Consider the following 21,789-nt stretch of genomic DNA (forward strand, 5'->3'; position numbering starts at 1 on the left):
TGAGGCTGGGTATGGGGGCTCATGCCTATAATCCCAGCACTTTAGGAAGCTGAGGCAGGAGGACTGCTTGAGGCCAGGAGTTCGAGACCAGCCTGAGTAACATAGCAAGATCTTATCTCTACAAAAAAATTGAAAATAAGATAAAAATCAGGCCAGGCATGGTGGCTCACACCTGTAATCCCAGCACTTTGGGAGGCCAAGGCAGGTGGATCACAAGGCCAGGAGTTCAAGACCAGCCTGGCCAAGACATTGAAGTCCCTTCTCTACTAAAAATACAAAAGTTAGCCGGGCATGGTGGCGGGCGCCTGTGATCCCAGCTACTGGGGAGGCTGAGGCAGAGAGTTGCTTGAACCCAGGAGGCGGAGGTTGCAGTGAGCCAAGATTGCACCATTGCACTCCAGCCTGGGTGACAGAGCAAGACTCCATTTCAAAATATGTATATATATATATTTATATGTATGTCAGCAGGACATCATGGTGCATCCTAGCTACTTAGGAGACTGAGACAGGAGGATCAATTGAGCCCAGGAAGTCAAGCCTGCAGTGAGTTATTATCACACCACTGCATATCAGCCTAGGTGACAGAGCGAGACCCGGTCTCAAAAACACATTTAAGGCTGGGTGTGGTGGGCTCACACCTGTAATCCCAGCACTTTGGGAAATCAAGGCGAGTGGATCACCTGAGGTCAGGAATTCGAGACCAGCCTGGTCAACATGGCGAAACCCCGTCTCTACTAAAAATACAAAAATTAGCCAGGCGTGGTGGCAGGCGCGGTGGCAGGCGCCTATAATCACAGTTACACAGGAGGCTGAGGCAGGAGACTCGCTTGAACCTGGTGGTGGGGGAGAAGGTGGCAGAGGTTGCAGTGAGCCAAGATTGCGCCACTGCACTCCATCCTGGGCGAAAGAGCGAAACTCTGTCTCAAAACAAACAACATTTAAAAATAAAATGAACATGAAAGGAAACCCTCCATGTATCTTATCCTGTAACTTGCTTTTGCCCCCTCATTCTTATTTATTTATTTATTTATTTATTTATTTATTTATTTTTTGAGACGGAGTCTCGCTCTGCCGCCCAGGCTGGAGTGCAGTGGCCGGATCTCAGCTCACTGCAAGCTCCGCCTCCCGGGTTTACGCCATTCTCCTGCCTCAGTCTCCCGAGTAGCTGGGACTACAGGCACCTGCTACCTCGCCCGGCTAGTTTTTTTCTACTTTTTAGTCGAGACGGGGTTTCACCGTGTTAGCCAGGATGGTCTCGATCTCCTGACCTCGTGATCCGCCCGCCTCGGCCTCCCAAAGTGCTGGGATTACAGGCTTGAGCCACCGCACCCGGCCTTCATTCTTATTTTTTTGAAACCCATTTATGCTAGTTAATTAAGATCTAGTTCATTCTTTTCCTATTGAGTCTCACAGGGCCGGGAACGGTGGCTCACGCCTATAATTCCAGCACTTTAGGAGGCTGAAGTGGTAGGATCACCTGAGGTCAGGAGTTCGAGACTAGCCTGGTCAACATGGTGAAACCCCATCTCTATTAAAAATACAAAAATTAGCTGGGTGTGGTGGCGGGCGCCTGTAATCCCAGCTACTTGGAAGGCTGAGGCAGGAGAATCACTTGAACCTGGGAGGTGGAGGTTGCAGTGAGCCGAGATTGTGCCACTGCACTCCAGCCTGGACAACAAGAGCAAAACTCTGTCTTGGAAAGAGTCATATATACCATTAAACTGTGCGCACCAGTGATGGTTGTTTAGATGGCTTTTTTTCTTTCTTTTTTTTTTTTTGGTATTACTGTTCTTCTTACATGCATGTATCTACAAGAGAGAAACAAGAGTTTCTCTCTTGAGTGTATACCCCAAGCAGAAGGCTGGGCCATGGGAGATACACAGAGTTTTACAATATCCTGCCATTTCGCTCTCCAAAGAGGTTCTACCAATTTACACTCCCACCAGCAGGGCTGGAGTCCCCACAGCTTTGATCACACTTGGTACTGTCAGCCTTTTTAATTGTTGCCAATCTGACGGGTGTGAAATGGGATCTCATTGTTGTTCTAATTTGCATTTCCCTGATGACTAGAGAAGCTGAGCACCGTCTCTTCCGACATGTATTGGCCATTTGGGTATTTTCTCCTGAAACTGTAGCTATCTCTTGCCCATTTTTCTACTGAGTTATTTGTCTTTTTCTTGTTGATTCATAGTTATAGATTTTTTTTTTTTTTTTTGAGACAGAGTCTCGCTCTGTCACCCAGGCTGGAGTGCAGTGGCATGATCTCGGCTCACTGCAAGCTCCGCCTCCCGGGTTCACACCATTCTCCTGCCTCAGCCTCCAGAGTAGCTGGGATTATAGGCACCTGCCACCACGCCCGGCTTTTTTTTTTTTTTTTTTTTTTTTTTTTGTATTTTTAGTAGAGACAGGATTTCACCGTGTTAGCCAGGATGGTCTTGATCTCCTGACCTCGTGATCCGCCCGTCTCAGCCTCCCAAAGTGCTGGGATTACAGGCGTGAGCCACTGCACCCAGCTTATGTTCTAGATTTTAAGAGCATGCTTTTTGCTTTACTTTCCCCTTTTGGGACTTTATTCTGCAGGACGGTTTGAAACACAGGCCAAACTTTTCTTTCAATCCAGTTGGATACACAGTTCTTCCCAAACCACTCATTTGAGATGCAACTTTCATCCTATACTAAATCCCCGTAGAAATGAGGACTCTGGTTCATTGATCTTAGTCCATCCCTCTGCTGTTTTAGTTAGAATCGCTGTATTTTGATAACTGAGAGGCAAATCCCCTTTCACTGTTATTTTTTTCACAATGTTCTTGGCTATTCCTGGGCATTTTCTCTGCCAAATTAACTTCAGAATCACATTGCCAAGGTCTACCAGAAACCCCCATGGGATGCAAATTGTGACTGCAATGAATTTATGGCTTCAATGGAGGTGACCTGTTTCTCCCTCTGCCTTTGCTTATCTTCCCTCCCCTTCCACACACCCGGAGATGGACCCAGACCTGGCATGGTGGTCCTAGACTTACTGGTCAGTCCCAGGAGCAGCCTCAGAGGTTGGTGACCAGGGGCCTGGCCAGGGGCAAGATGAGGCCCTGAGGGGCCTTAGAGGCCTCTGGTCCAGTCCTTACTTTTGACTGTGGCCTCCAGGCTCTGCTTGCCATCCTGGGCCTGGAGCTTTACCTGACCTGACCCTCCTCTGTGAAGCTGCCCATGAAGCAAGGATGTCCTTGGCAAACCTGCTGATTCTCTCTGCCCTCCCTCCAGAGTCCCTACCATCAACCCAAATCTGACCCCGCCACTGTTCTTCAGACTTTTCCAGAGCTCAGCACTGCCACAGAAGGAAGCCCAGGCCCTCTAGCCTGGCATTCAAGGTTCTCCATGACCCAGTCCCTGCTTTCTTTCCAGTGAGAATGCAATCCTCAATCTTTTTTTTTTTTTGAGATGGAGTTTTGCTCTTGTCACCCAGGCTGGAGTACAGTGGCACGATCTCTGCTCACTGCAACCTCCACTTTCCGGGTTCAAGCGATTCTCCTGCCTCAGCCTCCCAAGTAGCTGGGATTATAGGCATGCACCACCATGCCTGGCTAATTTTTGTATTTTTAATAGAGATGGGGTTTTTCCATGTTGGCCAGGCTGGTCTCGAACTCCTGACCTCAGGGGATCCACCTGCTTCGGCCTCCCCAAGTGCTGGGATTACAGGCACGAGCCATCACACCTGGCCCAATCCTCAGCCTTTCAACATACTCCACCATTTCTGCATCTGTGTGTTGACTCCCTCTGCCCATGCTACCTTCACCAAAAGGTCTAATCTCACAGTCCCGCCTGCCCAGCGCAAATGCCACCTCCTCCAGGAAGGCTTCTCTGACCCCATGGATTTCAAGAGACTGCTGTCTCTTTAGTGAGGACTCTCAGCACTTTTTCTGCACCTCTTGAAGGCTCTGAGCACAGGTGCTCCTGTCAAATCTTCCTACCCCGAAGCCTGGGTGCTCCCAAGGACAGAGCTATCCTGAAAGCTCCTTGGAGACAGATCATGCTCTCCCCTTCTTCCTTCATCTTTCTCTACAGCAGTCATCATGTGATTGCCACTGTCTGCTTGAATATGCCTCGAGATGGGAAACTCACTACCTAACAAGGCAACGGTCTCATCTCTGGAAGGAGGAACAGAAACAATGACTCGCCGGGCACTCAACCTGTTCCAGGGTCTGGACCTTCACAGCTCAGCTGCTTCTCATGGGAAACCTTCAAGTTGGGAAGTATTATCCCCATTTTAAAGATGAGGAAACTGAGGCTCAGAGACATTAAGAGTACGTTCTTCCAGGTCACAAAGCTAAGTAGGCAACAAAGTTGGGATATTCAAGCCCAGGCCTGTGGGAGCTAAATGAGAAGACTCTTGTTTGTGTTGAATTGATGTTTGCTTCTCTGGGATGTCGACCCAAGAAGTTAGCTGGTCATCAGACCAAGTGCAAACTGAGCAAGAACCAGAGAGGGGTACTGACTCCCCCAGGGTCACAAAGCCAGGTAATGGCAGAGCCAGGACTAGGACGCAAGGCCCTCACTCCTAGGCCAGACTTGTTCTTTGCATCCATCCCAAATCAGAGGGCCACTCAGGAGGAGTCAGGAGGCCACATGGGCTGGAAGGCTCTCAGGTCAGAGGCCAGTGTGGGGAAGGCCCCAGCTAGAGGACTGGTTTACAAAAGTACCCGAAGGCCACCTCATCCTTCTGCACCGGGAAGACAGTGGGGTTCAAGCAGAGGAGCTGGAAGCCCCGGGCTGGATTAACACCAGCCAGTAAGACTGGCCACTCGCCGGAGGGAGCAGGACACCGGTCGGGGGAGAAGCCTGGGCGGGCCTCACCTGCTGGGGAATGAAGGAGCTGGAGAAGGTGACGGCCGACCAGAAGAAAATGCCACAGCTGAGAATCACCTTCCTGTTGAAGCGGTCGCCCAGGTAGCCGAAGATGGGGGCAGCCACCATGAAGCTACAGATGAACACTGCAGGGAGAGGAGAGCTTGAGGGCCAGCCCAGGTCCCTGCACCCCAGCCTCCCGGCCCATTTCACGCCAGCTCGAGGCCAAGCGTCTGTGCAGCAAAGGGACCAAGGAAGCAGCCCAGAGAGGCAACCTCAGCCCGAGCTGCACCTCAGGAAGGTGGGAAAGGCCTTACGAGGTCAGGCACATCCATGACGCCATCCTCTCCCATGTATGTCCAGTTCGTCCAGTTTGTCCAGGTTTGGGTAAGCCCTTTGGGTACTTTTTAAAAGAGCAAAGATCTATTTATTGAATGTTTTCTACACGCCAGACACTATGCTAGGGACTTACCATGTCGTATCTCACTTATCTTTTTAAAATTTTTTAAAATTTTTATTGTTTTGAGACAGGGTCTTGCTGTGTCACCCAGGCTGGAGTGCAGTAGCATCATCTTGGCTCACTGCAACCTCCATCTCCTGGGTTCAAGAGATTCTTATACCTCAGCCTCCTGAGTAGCTGGCATTACAGGCATGGGCCACCACGCTTGGCGGATCTTTGTATTTTACTACAGATGGGGTTTTGCCATGTTGGCCAGACTGGTCTCCAACTCCTGGGCTCAAGTGATCCACCCACTTCAGCCTCCCAAAGTGCTGGGATTACAGGTGTGAGCCACTGTGCCCAGCTATATCTCATGTATCTTTGTATCTCATGTATCATGTACCTTTCCAGCCCCCTCCCACCCCACAGATGTGGAGACACACTCAGAGGAAGAGCGACTTGCCCAAGACCCCCCAGGCAATATGTTCCAGTGGGGATCTGACCCCAGTTGCCTGACTCCAGAGCCTGTGTTCCTTATATGTTACCACACTGCACTTCTTATTCTACTTGAGAACAGAAGTCAGAGAGGGGAAGGGATCTACGAAAGGTCACACAGCAAATCAGGGCAGAACTGGGCCTGGAACTCCCGATTTCACACCTGCCAGACCACACAGCTGTCCTCACTCCCAGCGCACTGCAGGGCCTTTCCTAATGGCTGAAAACAGTCATCCATCCGTCCATCCTTCCATCCTGTCATTCAACAACAACAACAATTTTTTTGTACCTACAAGGCACCAGGAACCGTTTTAGGTGTTCGGGATACATCAATGAACAAGAGAGACCCCATGGAGCTTTCACTCGAGTGAGGAGAAGCAGACATTAAAGAAATAAACAAATCGATAACACAGCCTGTCAGACGGTGGGAGGGGCTGACACAGGAGCTTGGAAGGGTGTGTGTGAGAGCAAGTGGATGCCACAATTTTACATTTTTTGAAACAAGAGTCTCACTCTATCACCCAGGCTGGAGTGCAATGGCACAATCTCGGCTCACTGCAACCTCCGCCTCCTGGATTCAAGTGATTCTTCCACCTCAGCCTCACGAGTAGCTGGGATTACAGTCATATGCCACTGTGCTCTGCTAATTTCTGTATTTTTAGTAGAGACGGGGTTTCACCATGTTGGCCAGCTGGTCTCCAACTCCTGACCTCAGGTGATCTGCCTGCCTCGGCCTCCCAAAGTGCTGGGACTACAGGCGTGAGCCACTGCGCCTGGCTGAGAAATTGATTGATATAGGTAGCTTAGCTGGTGTTTTGTTTGTGAGACTGCGTCTTGCTCTGCTGCCCAGGCTTCTGGAGTGCAGTGGCGCGATCTCCGCTCACTGTAACCTCTGCCTCCCAGGTTCAAGCAATTCTCCTGCCTCAGCCTCTTGAGCAGCTGGGATTACAGGTGCCTGCCACCATGCCCAGCTAATTTTTGTATTTTTAGTAGAGACAGGGTTTCTCCATGTTGGCCAGCCTGGTCTCGAACTCCTGACCTCAGATGATCTACCTGCCTTGGCCTCCCAAAGTGCTGGGATTACAGGCATGAGCCACTGCACACGGCCACCACAATTTTAAATAGAGCAGTCAGAGAAGGGGATATTTCAGCCAGGACCTGGAGGAGGTAAGGAAACAAATCATGCAATTATTGGGGCAAGAACAGCAAGTGCGTATGCCCTGGGGCAGCAGTTTACTTAGCATGTCGGAGGAACAGGAAAGAGGCTGGGGTGGGGCCCCGGAGCCCACTGTGATGACTGTGACGTCCATGGGTGAGAAAGGAAAACATGAGGGGATGCTGAGCAAAGGCCGTGACCTGGCTTTGTTCTTCCAGAACAAGAGGTTTGGAAGACTCCACAGGGAGGCCACTGCCAGTGATGGGAGGGGCCTGGGAGGCCCCAGGTGGGATGAAGAGGCCCAGAGCAAGGCAGGGTAGACCCTAGGTCACACAGCGAGGTGGCCCCCCATTCCTCCCCCTAGAAAGCAGTCCCATAGCTGATGGGCAGATGGCCAGACAAAGGCTGGGAGCGGCAGACATGGCAGCCAGTTGGCCTCTGACCGCCAGGCTGAATGTGTGTGTAGCCCCGGCTGCTCCTCCATGGGCCTGAGACCCTGGCGAGATGGGACCTGAGAGAAGAGAAAGAGGGAGGGAGGGAGGAGGAAAAGAGAGAGGTGAAGGAGAGGTGAGAGAGCTGGGCAGAGCTCCCCTGAACCTGGCTGGAGGAGTGACTACCCCTCTCTTACGCGAGCAAGAACAGGTCAGCGAGTGTGCATGGGTGGTGGGTGTACAAGCAGACCTGTTAATTCCAGAGGCCTTGGGTAGAATCAGCATGCGGGTACACAAATCCGGGCATGAGACACACACCCTGGGCTCAAATTCACCTCTGCTCCCTCCCGGCCAGTGACCTCAGTCAGGCCACAGCCTTTCTGTGTCTCACCTTCAGTGGTGTGCTGATAAATGTTTAACTGGCTCTGAAAAAGGGGCAAGAGGAGCCCTGATGTAGCATGTTTGCTTTTTTTTTTTTTTTGAGATGGAGTTCTGCTCTTGTCGCCCGGCTGGAGTGCCGTGGCGCCATCTCGGCTCACTGCAACCTCCTCCTCCCGGGTTCAAGCGATTCTTTTGCTTCAGCTTCCTGAGTAGCTGGGATATAGGTGCCCGCCACCACGCCCAGCTAATTTTTGTATTTTTAGTAGAGATGGGATTTTGCCATGTTGGCCAGGCTGGTCTCAAACACCCTGACCTCAGGTGATCCTCCTGCCTCAGCCTCCCAAAGTGCTGGGATGACAGGCGTGAGCCACCGCGCCCGGCTGTGTTTGCTCATTTCTGTGGTGTAAACGCTCCGCCCTGGCTGAGTTCAGGCTGCCCACATCATGTCACTGATGGGCGTTGGAAAGGGATGTGCAGAAACATGCCATTGTCCAGTGTTTCTACCACACAAATAGAATAGACGCCACTCACCATAGGAACACAGATAACGCCTAAACACAGCCAAACAATTAGGAAGTGAGGACTTTTGAGTAGTTATTACCTTTGTTTCTGATTATTTAATTGTAAGCTGATATCATTTAGTTTTTAACAATGGTTGTATTTTACGACCAGCTCACACACCATTCCTGAAATGTTAACAATTGACTCTCACGAGCCGGCCCGAGCCAGCGCCAACATCCTCGTCTGTAAAATGAAGATAAAAATAGCCGCTCTCCAGGGTGGGTCTGGGTGCTGGATAGCACGTGCAAGGTGCTTAATGCCACACCCTGCCCAGAGCGGGCCGGCCTTGGTCAACACTGGGCCCTTGTTTAAATTAGTCAAGGCAGAAATTATTTCCTCACATCTAGAAAAGGAATTTTTCCTGCTGGGCCTGCCTCCAAGGGCCTGCCCGAGATCAGATCAGAACGTGGCAGGAGGGAGATTTCCAATTGCATCAGGACTGACACATGTGAGGAGGAGGAGGAACTGTTTTCTCTGTGCTTGTCTGTGCTAGGTGGGGAGCCGACAGAAAGCATCAGAAGAGAAGTTGCCCCCTGTCTGGTCAGCGGCAGATCCTGTTCATAGGTCGCTCTGTTTAAAGGACAACCTATGCTGGGGAACCACCAAAGAGCTCCAGATCCTGCCAGGATAATGAAGAGAGGCTTCCTGGAGGTGGTGGCGTCAAAGCTGGGCACTGAAGCATGCATAGAAGTTTACTGTTACGATAATACTTAACATCAATAATACACACTGAAATATAAACTTCAGATCTTACGAGCAATATTATATAATGGCTCATGAGGCATCTGATGCTTAGTGTTCATAATAACTGCAGTTAGTATCATGGAGCACTTATTATAGGCAAGGCCCAGGATACAGACTTGACATATGCACAGATGATCTCATTGGATTCTGTTCTCTTCATTTTACAGAGGAGACAATAGAGGCCACAAGAAGTGATGTCACACAGCCAGTGTGCGGCTGAGCCAGAATTTAAACCCCAATTTGGCAGACTCCAGAGTCCTTGCTCTAAATCACTCCACAGACTGCCATGCTGGGAAGGGGGAAGGTCCCAGCTGATGTTCCCAAGGTCAGGGAAAGTTCAGGGCCTGTTGAGGACAGCAAGGAGACAGGTCAGGCCATGGCCTGAGGATGCTGAAGAGGAAGTAGCGAGAGACCAGGCTGTGGAGGGAGGACTGGGCTCAAGACCAGGACAGGATTTGGTGTTTAGAAGGTGACAGAGAACCACAGCGCACTCTCTCTACCCCGCCCCCCAACGCCATGGTGGGACCCTTGAAAAAGCCCCCTACCCAGGGAGGTGAAGAAGGGCTGGAGGGACGTGACCCAGACCTTCGCCAGAGCCCGGCCATCATGCTCCATTCTCCCCTCTTGCCCGCAGTGGAACAGGAAGCACAGGCCCCTCCTAGCTCTTTCAACCCTTCCTTGGTTTCTGGCTGCTCACTCAGATGGGCAGAAGCCCCCAGGACTGCAGGTGGACTCCTGGCAGACGCTGGCACGTCCCATCCCCACCCAGCGGCCCCAGTCTGATGAACCTGCCCAAGCACCTTCGTGCCCTTAGCTCACCTGATCCTCCCCACGTCCACCCCCATCTTACAGCTGGGGTCACTGAGGCCCCAAGAGGTGGAAGAAGTTGCCCGAGATGACAGACCAAATTAGGAAGGCACAGTCTGGACCTGCCTGCCCCTCAGTGCCTTCCCTTGGGACACGGCAGTCCAGGGCCAGGAGGGACGTGAGATCCGTCACTGCCGCCCTCCCTCTGCTCAGGATAGACAGGAGGGAAGATCCCCTCCTGGCCCTCTGGAGGTCACAGGCTATGAAGGGGCCTGAAAGCAATCAGGGTAGGGACAGGGAGGGGGCTGAGAGAATGTTCCTGGCAGAAGGGACGGGATAGGCGAAGCCTTGCCCATGTGAACCGTGTCCGATGGGGACACAGAGGCCAGCAGGCAACTCTGCTGAGAATAAAGACCAGCCTGGGCTGGGCCTCCAAGCTAGAAGCTTCCCCTGCCCACCACCCCGCAATCCCGTGGTCTTTGTTTGTTTGAGGAGAGCTTTCTGGGCAGACTGGCAGCCCCACCCCTGGTTTTGGTAGGGGCGGCTTTCCCAGCAGCTCCCGCGGGGACATCCTGTGGAGGGTGTGGGGAAGCCCTCACTCGGCTCACGTGTGCTGAGCCCACAGGTCTGGGACAATGGAGAGGCAGGGCAGGGAGCCAGGGCCGAGCGGGCAGGGCCGCGACAGCAGGGAGGGAGGAGTTAGAGCAACCCGCCTGCCTCGGGGTCTTGGGCCAGGGCCTCGCCCCCTCCTCCTCGCCGGGCTGGCAGGAGGCCGTCAGAAAGCCAGAAGGGTGGACGCGTGCTGTCCACCTCTCATGGCAGCCCAGAGCTCAGAACCCCCACGGGGACTCGGTGTCCTGGTGGGCAGCCCCAGGACCCCCATCCGTGATCAGGGGAGCCATCCCCATGGCACACATGGCCTGTATGACCCCAGAAGGCAGCTTTGGAGCAGGAGAGGGCAAGTCTGGGCTTGGGGGAGCCCTGAGCCCCCACTCTGCGGCCTTGGAGCCTGCATTCGGGCCTTGCCTCAGCCTGGGCTGAACCACGGCTATTTTTACATGGCTGATCTGTTATTTGGAGAAGACTCGCCATCCTCCACATCCTGTGGGCAGGGAGGGTGCTCAGGCAGGCATGGGTGGGGCAGGGGCCAGGCTCTGCCATCCAAGGGACGGCCTAGGCTGGCCAAGCTGACGGAGAATGTTCAGGACAGATGGCCCTGTCAGCGCCTGAAAGCTCACCACACTCAGACTTCCCGGTGGAAGGACGGGAACCACCTGCTCCGTGATCCCCTGCTCAGGATGTAAGACCTGTGTTGGCCTCTCAGGCCTCAGGGTGAATGAGGTTTTGGGGCCACCCTTTAAACAGAAGGGCCCTGCGGAACAGCCACAGGGGCTGCCCAGCTGTGCCTTCAGAACCCAAGTCTGCTGAAGCAGGAGCCACTGGGCTGGTTAAAGAGGGGAGGGGAGAACGGCCAAAAGGAGACTCACCCCCAACAGTAGAGGCACTGTCTGGTTTCAGTCTGAGCTGGCTCTTCCTCTGTCCCCACTCTCCCTCCGTTCCCCCATCCCCATCCTGGCACTTCCTCGTGAGCCCACAAACCCCAGCCCTGAGTAGCCTTCAGCTTCCTCTGCTGCCCCCTCCCACACTTGGTCCCAGAATGAATATCCTGAGACACACATCTTTTTGTTTTGTTTTGGTTTGAGACGGAGTCTCGCTCTGTCACCCAGGCTGGAGTGCAGTGGTGCGATCTCAGCTCGCTGCAACCTCCGCCTCCCAGGTTCAAGCAATTCTCCTGCCTCAGCCTCCCAAGTAGCTGGGATTACAGGCACCCACCACCACAACCGGCTAATTTTTTGTATTTTTAGCAGAGATGGGGTTTCACCGTGTTAGCCAGAACGGTCTTGATCTCCCAGCCTTGTGATCCGCCTGCCTCGGCCTCCCAAAGTGCTGGGATGACAGGCGTGAGCCACCGCGCCCAGCCTGAGACACACATCTTACCTGGACTGCCCTGCTCCAAAACCTTCTCTGGCTCCCTACTGCCCCAAGACAAAATCTGCATGCCTTATCTTGGCCTTCAAGCCTTTGATAGTCAGAGCCTGCCCACCGTCCAGCCTCTTCTCCTTCTGTTCTCCCCATACACCAACCCACGGCCAATGGGCCACAAGCCACTCCAGTCAGGCAGTGCCACAAACAACCTTCGTCCTCCCTCGCCCTTCCCTGTGTTGCATTGACGCCGATTTCCTCAGCTCTAGCTTCCAATTCACTTTTCTTTTCTTCTTTTTTTTTTTTTTTTTTTTGAGACGGAGTCTCACTCTGTCCCCCAGGCTGGAGTGCAGTGGCCGGATCTCAGCTCACTGCAAGCTCCGCCTCCCGGGTTCACGCCATTCTCCTGCCTCAGCCTCCTGAGTAGCTGGGACTACAGGCGCCCGCCACCTCGCCCGGCTAGTTTTTTGTATTTTTTAGTAGAGACGGGGTTTCACCGTGTTAGCCAGGATGGTCTCGATCTCCTGACCTCGTGATCCGCCCGTCTCGGCCTCCCAAAGTGCTGGGATTACAGGCTTGAGCCACCGCGCCCAGCCACACTTTTCTTTTCAACTAGGTTTAGTCTACTCATTAACCCACCTAATCGTTCCATTTTTAAATACTTATATTTTTCACTTCTAGTATTTTTGAATATTAGTCTTTTAAACATTTTCCGGTTCTCTTTTCATAATGTTCGGTTCTTGTCTTACAAATCCTATTCTTTCCTTTAGAGCTTTGAATATTAAACACGCCTAATTTTTTTTTTTTTTTTTTGAGACGGAGTCTCGCTCTACCGCCCAGGCTGGAGTGCAGTGGCCGGATCTCAGCTCACTGCAAGCTCCGCCTCCTGGGTTCCGGCCATTCTCCTGCCTCAGCCTCCCGAGTAGCTGGGACTACAGGCGCCCGCCACCTCGCCCGGCTAGTTTTTTGTATTTTTTAGTAGAGACGGGGTTTCACTGTGTTAGCCAGGATGGTCTCGATCTCCTGACCTCGTGATCCGCCCGTCTCGGCCTCCCAAAGTGCTGGGATTACAGGCTTGAGCCACCGCGCCCGGCCTAAACACGCCTAATTTTAAAGTCCCTTTGCGACGAGTCTGTTTTCCCATTTCAGAGTCAGCTGACTCCCTCTCAAAAAAATGAGAGAGAACTGTGTGCTCTATTATTTTTTTTTGAGACAGAGTCTTGGTCTTATTACCCAGGCTGGAGTGCAGTGGTGCGATCTTGGTTCACTGCAACCTCCACCTCTTGGGTTCAAGCGATTCTCCTGCCTCAGCCTCCTGAGTAGCTGAGATTACAGGTGCCCACACCATGCTCAGCTAACTTATGTATTTTAGTAGAGACGGGGTTCACCATGTTGGTTCAGGCTGGTCTCAAATTGCTGACCTCAGGTGATCCACCCACCTCGGCCTCCCCAAAGTGCTGGGATTACAGGTGTGAGCCACCGTGCCCGGCCTGCTCTATTAATTTTGAATTTGAGTTTGTCTTCAGTGGAAATTGTCCCCTGTGTCCCATGCAGGCTCTGGGTCATGAAGAATTCCCTGGCCAGGCGCGGTGGCTCAGACCTGTCATCCCAGCACTTTGGGAGGCCGAGGCGGGCAGATCACAAGGTCAGGAGATCGAAACCATCCTGGCTAACACGGTGAAACCCCGTCTCTACTAAAAATACAAAAAATTAGCCGGGCATGGTGGCGGGCGCCTGTAGTCCCAGCTACTCGGGAAGCTGAGGCAGGAGAATGGTGTGAACCCGGGAGGCGGAGCTTGCAGTGAGCCGAGATTGCGCCACCGCACTCCAGCCTGGGCGACTGAGCGAGACTCTGTCTCAAAAAAAAAAAAAAAAGAATTCCCTAAGGAATGGTTTGGGATTTGCTTCTGCTGGGGGTCCCTGGAAACACAGGGGGCCTCTATGGGGAAGGAAGTGGAAGCCCCAGGCCTGTAGGGAGCAGGGGCTGGAACTAGGCTTTCTGCATAAAGCCAGAGCCACGTGGGAAATGCCCATGCTTGAAATGGAACCGTACCAGAAAAACTACCCACCAGCCTGGGGACACAGCTTGGAATCAGGAAGCTTGAATGGAAACAAAATCACCCATGATTAGAATGAAGAAACCCCAGGCCTGGAAACTGAGCCAGGCGGGCGTTCCTCTGAAGAATCTGGGTGATGTGTTATGTGGAAGTTTGCTGCGCTACTCTCACTACTTTTTATGTCTGTTTAAAATTTTTCATGATAAAAATGTTTATATTAAAAATACTGTAACAAGCTTCGAAGACATTTATCTGGTCCCTAAACACTCTGCATCACTTGGCTTCAATTCTAGCTCCCACTCCGGTTTTTGAGTTCAGCTCTCTGCTTCTGGCATCTGGGAATTTCCCTGCTAGCTTTAGCTGTCAAGCTCAGCTTTGTAATTTAAACATGTTTTCTTGGCATATTTTATCTAGCTTGGAGGGGAAAGGAGGGCTTCACACATCTACTCGATCTCACGCGCTGACTACAAACTCTAACTCATCCTTCAAAGCCCCATTCAAACGTCTCCTCCTCAGGGAAGTGCTCTCCACCTGCCACCAGCCAGAGCTACCTATACACTCTCTGCCATCCACCCAGGCTCCCACAGTCCCCCTGTACCCGGGTGATGACTTGATGATACGTTTTCTGCCCCCGTAGATAAAGCAAATCTACCTGAGGGCAGGAACTGAGTCTGGGCAGAGCCCAGCACACAACCTGCCAAGCAGTAGGTTCAGTGGCAGCTGCTTCTTTAGGTATAGGCCATGGGGGTTCCTAATTTCCCAAAACAGCAAAACCTATGAGCTATAATTGTGTGTGTGTGTGAGAGAGAGTCTTGCTCTGTCACCCAGGCTGGAGTGCAGTCGTGCGATCTTGGCTCACTGCAATCTCTACCTCCTGGCTTCAAGCAATTCTCCTGCCTCAGCCTCCCGGGTAGCAGGGATTACAAGTGCCCGCCACCACACCTGGCTAGTTTTTGTATTTTCAGTAGAGATGGGGTTTCACCATGTTGACCAGGCTGGTCTCGAACTCTTGACCTCAGATGATCCACCCACCTCGGCCTCCCAAAGTGCTGGGATTACAGGCGTGAGCCTGGCCTATGAACTGTAGTTCTGCTGTGGGCTTTCACAGAGACTGAGCGATGGCTCCTGCGGGGGGCCAGGAGCCAGGTCCAAACCAGCAGCCGTCTAATCTGCAAAGGGGCCGCTGAAAGTGGGCTCGTCCTCAGCAGTTTTTGTGCCCAGTCCCAAGAGGGAAACAGCAGGGGCAAGCCCAGGCCTAACCCTCAGCCACCCCCACTCCCTGTCTCCCGGCCCAGCAGCCCCTGGTGCCCACAAATAAGCAGGCAGCCCAGCTCTCAGCTCCGGCCCTTTGATCTGGGCAGGCACCAACACCTGGCTGGCGCCCTCCACCTGGCTCCGACCTTATCGGGCCTGGGGAAGGCACAGGTGCCTGGGACACAGGCCAATTAGGTGACTTGCCTAGTTGTCCACTGAGTCACATCCTGGTCTACTCGCCTGGCTTCTTGGCTTAGGTGGCCGAAGCAGTGAGGGCACCCTGGGGGGTCCATCCCAGCTGTGCCAGGGGTACGTGACAGGTGAGGGCCACGGTGTACAGACTAGAGGGTCCCTGAGAATGCCGGGAATTCTCACCATGGCCCAGAGGCACCCACCCTGGGGACACAGAGATGCCAGGCATCCAGGCCCCCCCAGGCCCATGGGCAGCAGAGGCAGAGGCCCAGGTCCCTATTCCAGCCCAGCTACTCTCCACCGCCAGCCCTCAAGCAAGCCATTTCCCTCTCTTGGGCCTTCGTCCCTCTATCTGGTAAGTGAAGCTGACAAACGGAGCCCGTAGGGTTACTGGAAGAATGAAACAAGATGACGCCTGTGTGTGCTTTGTCCACCTCCACCCAGGCCACCAGGGTGACGAGGGACGGAGTGACTTCTCTTTCGAGAGCCTGAGAAGCCAGCCTGGGACAGAACCGCAGAAAGAACCAGGGAACCCTCACACCTGCCTTGAGCCAAGCCCACCACCCTCCCCACCCCAGCCTGGCCCGGGACCCTCCCACCATTCCCTGCACCTCCTGCCCCCGCTTCCTGGGCTATGCTGGCCCCAACCATGCTCAGTGGGCACTAAATGGAGGACGCGTGGGGTAGAGCCTTGCTCCAGATGAGGCAGTGAGGCCGGGACCAGGAGGGGGCTGAGGCTGAGGCCAGGTCCCCAGTGAGTCAGGGGCCACACAGGGTGGGGGATGGGAAGCTAGGCCTTCTCCCACCCTTTCCTTGCCAGCCTGGCAGCCCACTCCTTCCCATGCGCCCACGCGGCTGGAACTCCATTTCCCGGCTGAAGTGCTGGTCACTGCGTGCGCACAGCCCAGGGGGCTGGAGGAACCTGTCTCAGGTGGCAGGGCAGACAGACTTATTCTGGCCTAGCCAGGGAGACCCAGGAAGGGGTAGGGGAGGGGTGGGGCTCATGGCCTGGGAAAACATGATGTCTGCCAGGGCAGGCACCTGGCCACCTGTAGGGGATACTGGACCACACAGCCTTGCCCCATCCTAGCACAGTCAAGTCTCACCTGAGCCCGAGAACCATCGCAACCCCTCTCTCTGAGCCCCAAAGTCCCCATCTGGGCTATAAGGACAGCTAGGAAGGGGGGCAAGGGGAGTGGCTGTGGCATTCTGCAAGCTCGGGAGGCACTGTGCATACTGGAATGCCACTTAGACAGGTCAGGCAGGTTCCTGGACAGAACCAGCTCACTCCACCCCCTCCCTCCCAGGAGGGCCCAGGCAGGGGAAGGGATTCACTGACTGGAATGCGGACCATGGGGACCTCATCCTGCATCTGACTGGGGCTTACAGCCGGAGGGACTCCAGGGCTAAGGACCCAGAAAAGGCAGAACCCAGGCTGGGGCCACACAGCACGACTAGAACAGAGTCAGGACCAGGCCTCCTGCCCCCAGCCCTGGGTGGCAGCACTGGCCTTAGTCTCTGCCCGGGCCTGAGGGGCGCTGCTAAGGGCATTGCCAACATGGCCTCCGCCAGTGGGAAGGTCAGGGAGCCCAGGGCCCAGCTCCCACAAGGCCGTGTCGCGGGGAGGGCAGGCAGAAGGGAGGCATGTTCCCCGGAGGGAGGGGCTGGTGGGCTGCCCTAAGTGGTTAATAGCCTCCCACACTGTCCCAGTCCAGCTTCCAGCAGCCTGGGGGCTCAGGCCCTGCTCTGGCAGCCCATCAGAAGCCTGGGCCCCAGGGAACCTCAGGCCCACGTCCAGTCCAGGGCCCAGATTCTCAGGCGCCTGCCCCGGGCTTGGGAACTGCTCTGGGGCTGACTAGGTGGAGTTTCCTGCCTCGTCACCTAAGAGGTGATTCCCAGGGTTGATGGTATTGGAAGGAATGTGGGGGAGGGCAGGGGATAAAAACAGGGTCACCACGGCTCTGTTGGCATTGCCCAACTTACTGAATTAAGGAGCTCCCTGCACCAGCCTCAGGAAGGAACCTGGATCGATCACTGGGTCCCGACGAGGCCCCAGGACCCAGAGAAAGGTCACCTCTGCAACCTTTGCCTGCACTCTCCTTTACCTTGATAGCCTCTCGGGCCAGGTATTATTCATTTTGTCACACAAGAAAAGCAGCACAGGCTCAGAGAAGCAGCGCCATCGGCGGGCTGCAGTAGTGGGACAGGGATGCAAAGCCCACTGTCTTTCCAGGAGTCAGGACAGGGGCAGACAGATCCGGTGGCAGATGACGGCCAGCAGGACAGGACCCGCAACGCCAACACCTGGGTGCGGGGGAAGGTGGGAGGTGGGCCTCACCTGACTGCAGCAGGCCGGCGCCTCGGTCCTTGACCCCAAAGTGCTGCTGGATGTCCAGAAGGACGCCTGGAGGGAAGACAGAGGGTGCTCACTGGCCGAGTCTGATGCTGGTGTCCCCACAGACCAGACCAGCCTCTTTCCCGCCTTGCAGGGCGCAGCCTGGCCGCATCTGCAGAGCTCCTGCTCTGCTGCGACCTCTACCCTGCCCAGGTTTCCCAGGCCTCCCTCCTGCCTCCACGGGGACCTCCTGTCCTCAGCCTGTTCCCATCACTCACAAGGGCCTGAGGGGCAGGGAGAGGCAGGGCTCCTCTGTGGTCATTCTGCCCCATGGGCAACCACACTTCCTACCTGCCAGCTCGGGCCTCTTCCCTACCTGTGGCCCAGGCTGTGGAGCAACGCAATAGACATGGGCCTTTCCCTCAGGGGGACCAAAAGCCCACCACCCAGAGAGCAGTGGGGGGCCCTGAGAGCTGCGGGGAGCCCTCTGGCCTGGGAGGGACAGCCACACTCACTCTGGTTCACCTGCACGTGTGCACAACCACATTCGCACACGCACACCTGCACACACATCTGCACACCCACACACACGCACGCACACCCACACGTGCACACCCACACACGTGCGCACACACACCCACACACATGCGTGCACACACACGTGTGCAAAGCACCTGCACACACACACATGCTCTCACCCCAGCTGCCCTCAGGATTATAACTGGGCCCCCCATTTTCAGATTCAGGCCTGGGGTACAGAGGGAAGCAGGCGAGGCTCCAGGCCCGCCCGCTTTCTTGGGAGAAGTGGATTTCTTGAGGCCGCACCTGCTCCCAAGCCCAACTACTTTAGGGCTTTGCATGTCACGGGGTGGGGGCAGCAGCTGGACCACCCAGAAACCACCCACAGCTCCAGCAGACTGGCAGAGCCATGGCTTCTGGGGGACAGGCGGGATCTTGGACCCTCTACCCCTCGCAGCACTCAGCCAGGGTTCCTGGTTAAACACAACCCCCATCCCCGCGGGCCTCGGTCTCCGCTTGCATTATCTCTGAGGACAGAAGGACCCAGGCCACAGGCCAGAGCCCCCCGACCATAGCACATCTGCAGTGAGGAGGGACGGGGAAGAAGGAGGAGGAGGAGGAGATGGCCCTGCCCTTGGGGGCCCCACAGGCAAGGACAGAGGCCTTTAGGGGACTCCAGAGCTCTTCATGATGACGATGATGATGGCAGCATTCAACAGATGATGGTTTGCCTAATTGAGCACTAAATGCCTGTTTAATCCTCACACAGCCCTAGGAGGCTGGTACTAGGATCCAAGTTGACAGATGAGGAAACTGGAGCACAGGAAGTTAGGCCATGGGCTCAAAGTCACACCACAGGGAAGCAGGAAAAAGTGGAATCTCCAGGCCCTGTATGAGGATCCCGTTGGCAGCTGGGACTGGGGGTGCAGAAGGAGTGGGGAGTCTGGAATGTCACTGTCCCTTCTGAGACCCAGGTTGGGATGCTGAGCAATTTCCCGGAATGCAGGAGCAGACGGGCGGATGTCCTAGCAGCCTGACAGCCAGAGAAACTATCTTCCTCCTTGTTAATGACCTGAGTGGATTGACCATAATTACCCGTAATGAAGAGGCTGTGTGAGGCCCAGTTAATGACTTAATAACCAAGGCAGGCTGTGGCTTTGCCTTGAAGGTAGAAGCCGGGGCCAGTCCTAGGCCTGTGGATGGCAGAGCCAGCAAGAGAGACCTCTGAGGTGCCCCGACCCAGCCCCAGAGGCTCCTAGCCCCACAACCCATTCCTTTCTGGGTCAGGACTCTGTTCCCCCTCCTGACACGTGGGTTTGATCCCATCCCTCTGTGGCACAGTCAGTCATCTGGGGCTCCCCTGCGTCCAAGGCCCTTCACGAGACCGCAGGGTGCAGGTTTGGCCCTGCCAGCCCTGCCCTCGGGCCTCCCTTCTCAGGACACTAGCCTCAGGACACCCTCCACTAGCCACCCCAAGCTACTCATGACCCCCTGACTCCGCACACTTCCTCTTCTATCCTGGTACAACTTCGTCAACTAGGCTCACTCCTGCCACTTCTTCAAGGCCAGTTCAGCTGCCTTCTGTTCTGGAATATCTCCCCCGCTTGCTCCCCTCCCACCACCCTCAGTAAGTTAGTTGCCCCCACTCTCCCCCGTCCAAACTCGTTTCGCGCTGGGCCCACCAGGATGAGTGGGAATGCACAGGGAACGCACACAGAAGCACAGCTGGGAGCAGCTCCTGAGCTGAGTCACTAGTTACCGCTTCCCGCTAAGTTCCAAGGAATGCGTGAGGCTTTGAAGATGGTACAGATGCTGTCCTCACTATCTGTGCTGGTATTTATGATTCTCACCCCGTTTTAGATAGGAAGAAACCCAGGCTCTGAGACATGAAGTAATTGGTCACACAGTCCATTCTGTTTTGGAGGTGAGATCTGAAACCAGGTCTATTGCCAAAGACCAAAGCTTGTTCTCCTGCCACGCTGCCTTCTGCACGGTTTGCTGGTACCCTCCAGGGCAGCACACACATGGCCCACAGGGACTTCACATGTGGGTGAATGTGGCTTCATCCTCCACTAGACCACAAACATGGCAGGAGCCGTGGCGGGTCATCTCCGGGACCCAGAGCAGGGGCTGTCGCGATTTTGGTGTCGGGTGGACAAGAGGATGGGCAGAGGCAGGAGGAGGCAGGAGGTTCCCATCCATAGTCCAGAGGAGCGACATGGGTCTGCAGCAACTGCAGGTTCCATTTCTGGGAGGGACATGGGTCTGCAGTAACTGCAGGTTCTGTTTCTGGGACGGACATGGGTCTGCAGTAACTGCAGGTTCTGTTTCTGGGACGGACATGGGTCTGCAGTAACTGCAGGTTCTGTTTCTGGGAGGGACATGGGTCTGCAGTAACTGCAGGTTCTGTTTCTGGGACGGACATGGGTCTGCAGTAACTGCAGGTTCTGTTTCTGGGAGGGACATGGGTCTGCAGTAACTGCAGGTTCTGTTTCTGGGATGGACATGGGTCTGCAGTAACTGCAGGTTCCGTTTCTGGGAGGGACATGGGTCTGCAGCAACTGCAGGTTCCATTTCTGGGAGGGACATGGGTCTGCAGTAACTGGGAGGGACATGGGTCTGCAGTAACTGCAGGTTCTGTTTCTGGGAGGGACATGGGTCTGCAGTAACTGGGAGGGACATGGGTCTGCAGTAACTGCAGGTTCTGTTTCTGGGAGGGACATGGGTCTGCAGTAACTGCAGGTTCTGTTTCTGGGAGGGACATGGGTCTGCAGTAACTGCAGGTTCTGTTTCTGGGAGGGACATGGGTCTGCAGTAACTACAGGTTCTGTTTCTGGGAGGGAGGCCGTATCAAAATAGCCATCATGACGACATCCTGTGTCCACGGCAAATCAAAGCACTCTCGCTTCCTCCCGGCAGCACATTCCAGCCATCCAGCTGCACACTTCCCCATCCGATGACTTCAAGGTCCAGGATTTGCCTCTGCCTCCAGGAAACCTTCTCCTGACTTCCTACCACATAGAGCTCCTGGTAGAGGGAGAACATCCATCCACATCCAGATGGGCATCTAAGGTCTCTGGGAAGTCCTGGGCAGTTCCCAGGACACAGGAAGCTTTGGATAACACGGCCTGCCCCCATCCCACCACTGCCCGGCGCTCAGGCTTGGGTCCAAGGCCAAGTTCCAGGAAAAAGACCAGAGAGAACCTTCCCAAGGAGCAGGGCTTCCTGCAGGCTGCGAGGCCCAAGGTCGGACCCTGTCTGAGCCTTTCTGGCTTGCTTTCCCTCTTCCGGGCCTGGAAGCGGCCACAGCCACAGGAGGGCAAGATCCCACTGGCCGCTGGCACGGGAAGCGTGTGTCACAGCAGCTCGGCAGGTCGCCTCAGATTTTCCTTTGGGCTCCAGCATGGCTCGGGCCCACACACCCCTCCCTTCTTAACCACAGCCTTATTTTTAGCCTCTTTCCTGGAGGCTGAGGTTTGGTGGGTCACAGGACGGGACTCACGCCCAGGAGCAGCCTCCCACAGCTCGGGCCAAGCCCACCCCACCAGCCCTGGAACATGCGAAGTGGGGTTCCTACCCCAGATGCAGACCCCAGC

The 21,789-nt window shown here is 54.8% G+C and overlaps 1 protein-coding gene across 1 annotated transcript in view; it reads right to left on the reverse strand.

The window, feature by feature from the left end:
- SPNS2 (SPNS lysolipid transporter 2, sphingosine-1-phosphate) overlaps positions 1 to 21,789 on the reverse strand; it is a 43,048-nt gene that overhangs the window by 9,637 nt on the left and 11,622 nt on the right. Inside the window, exons 2-3 of the mRNA XM_050765335.1 lie at positions 17,678 to 17,743; positions 4,849 to 4,985 (exon numbers count right to left, since the gene is read on the reverse strand). Of these exons, the coding sequence (XP_050621292.1) occupies positions 4,849 to 4,985; positions 17,678 to 17,743 (203 nt within the window). The remainder of the gene's footprint in view (positions 1 to 4,848; positions 4,986 to 17,677; positions 17,744 to 21,789) is intronic.

Source organism: Macaca thibetana, chromosome 16 (genome assembly GCF_024542745.1).
Source record: "Macaca thibetana thibetana isolate TM-01 chromosome 16, ASM2454274v1, whole genome shotgun sequence".
Taxonomy (NCBI): domain Eukaryota; kingdom Metazoa; phylum Chordata; class Mammalia; order Primates; family Cercopithecidae; genus Macaca; species Macaca thibetana.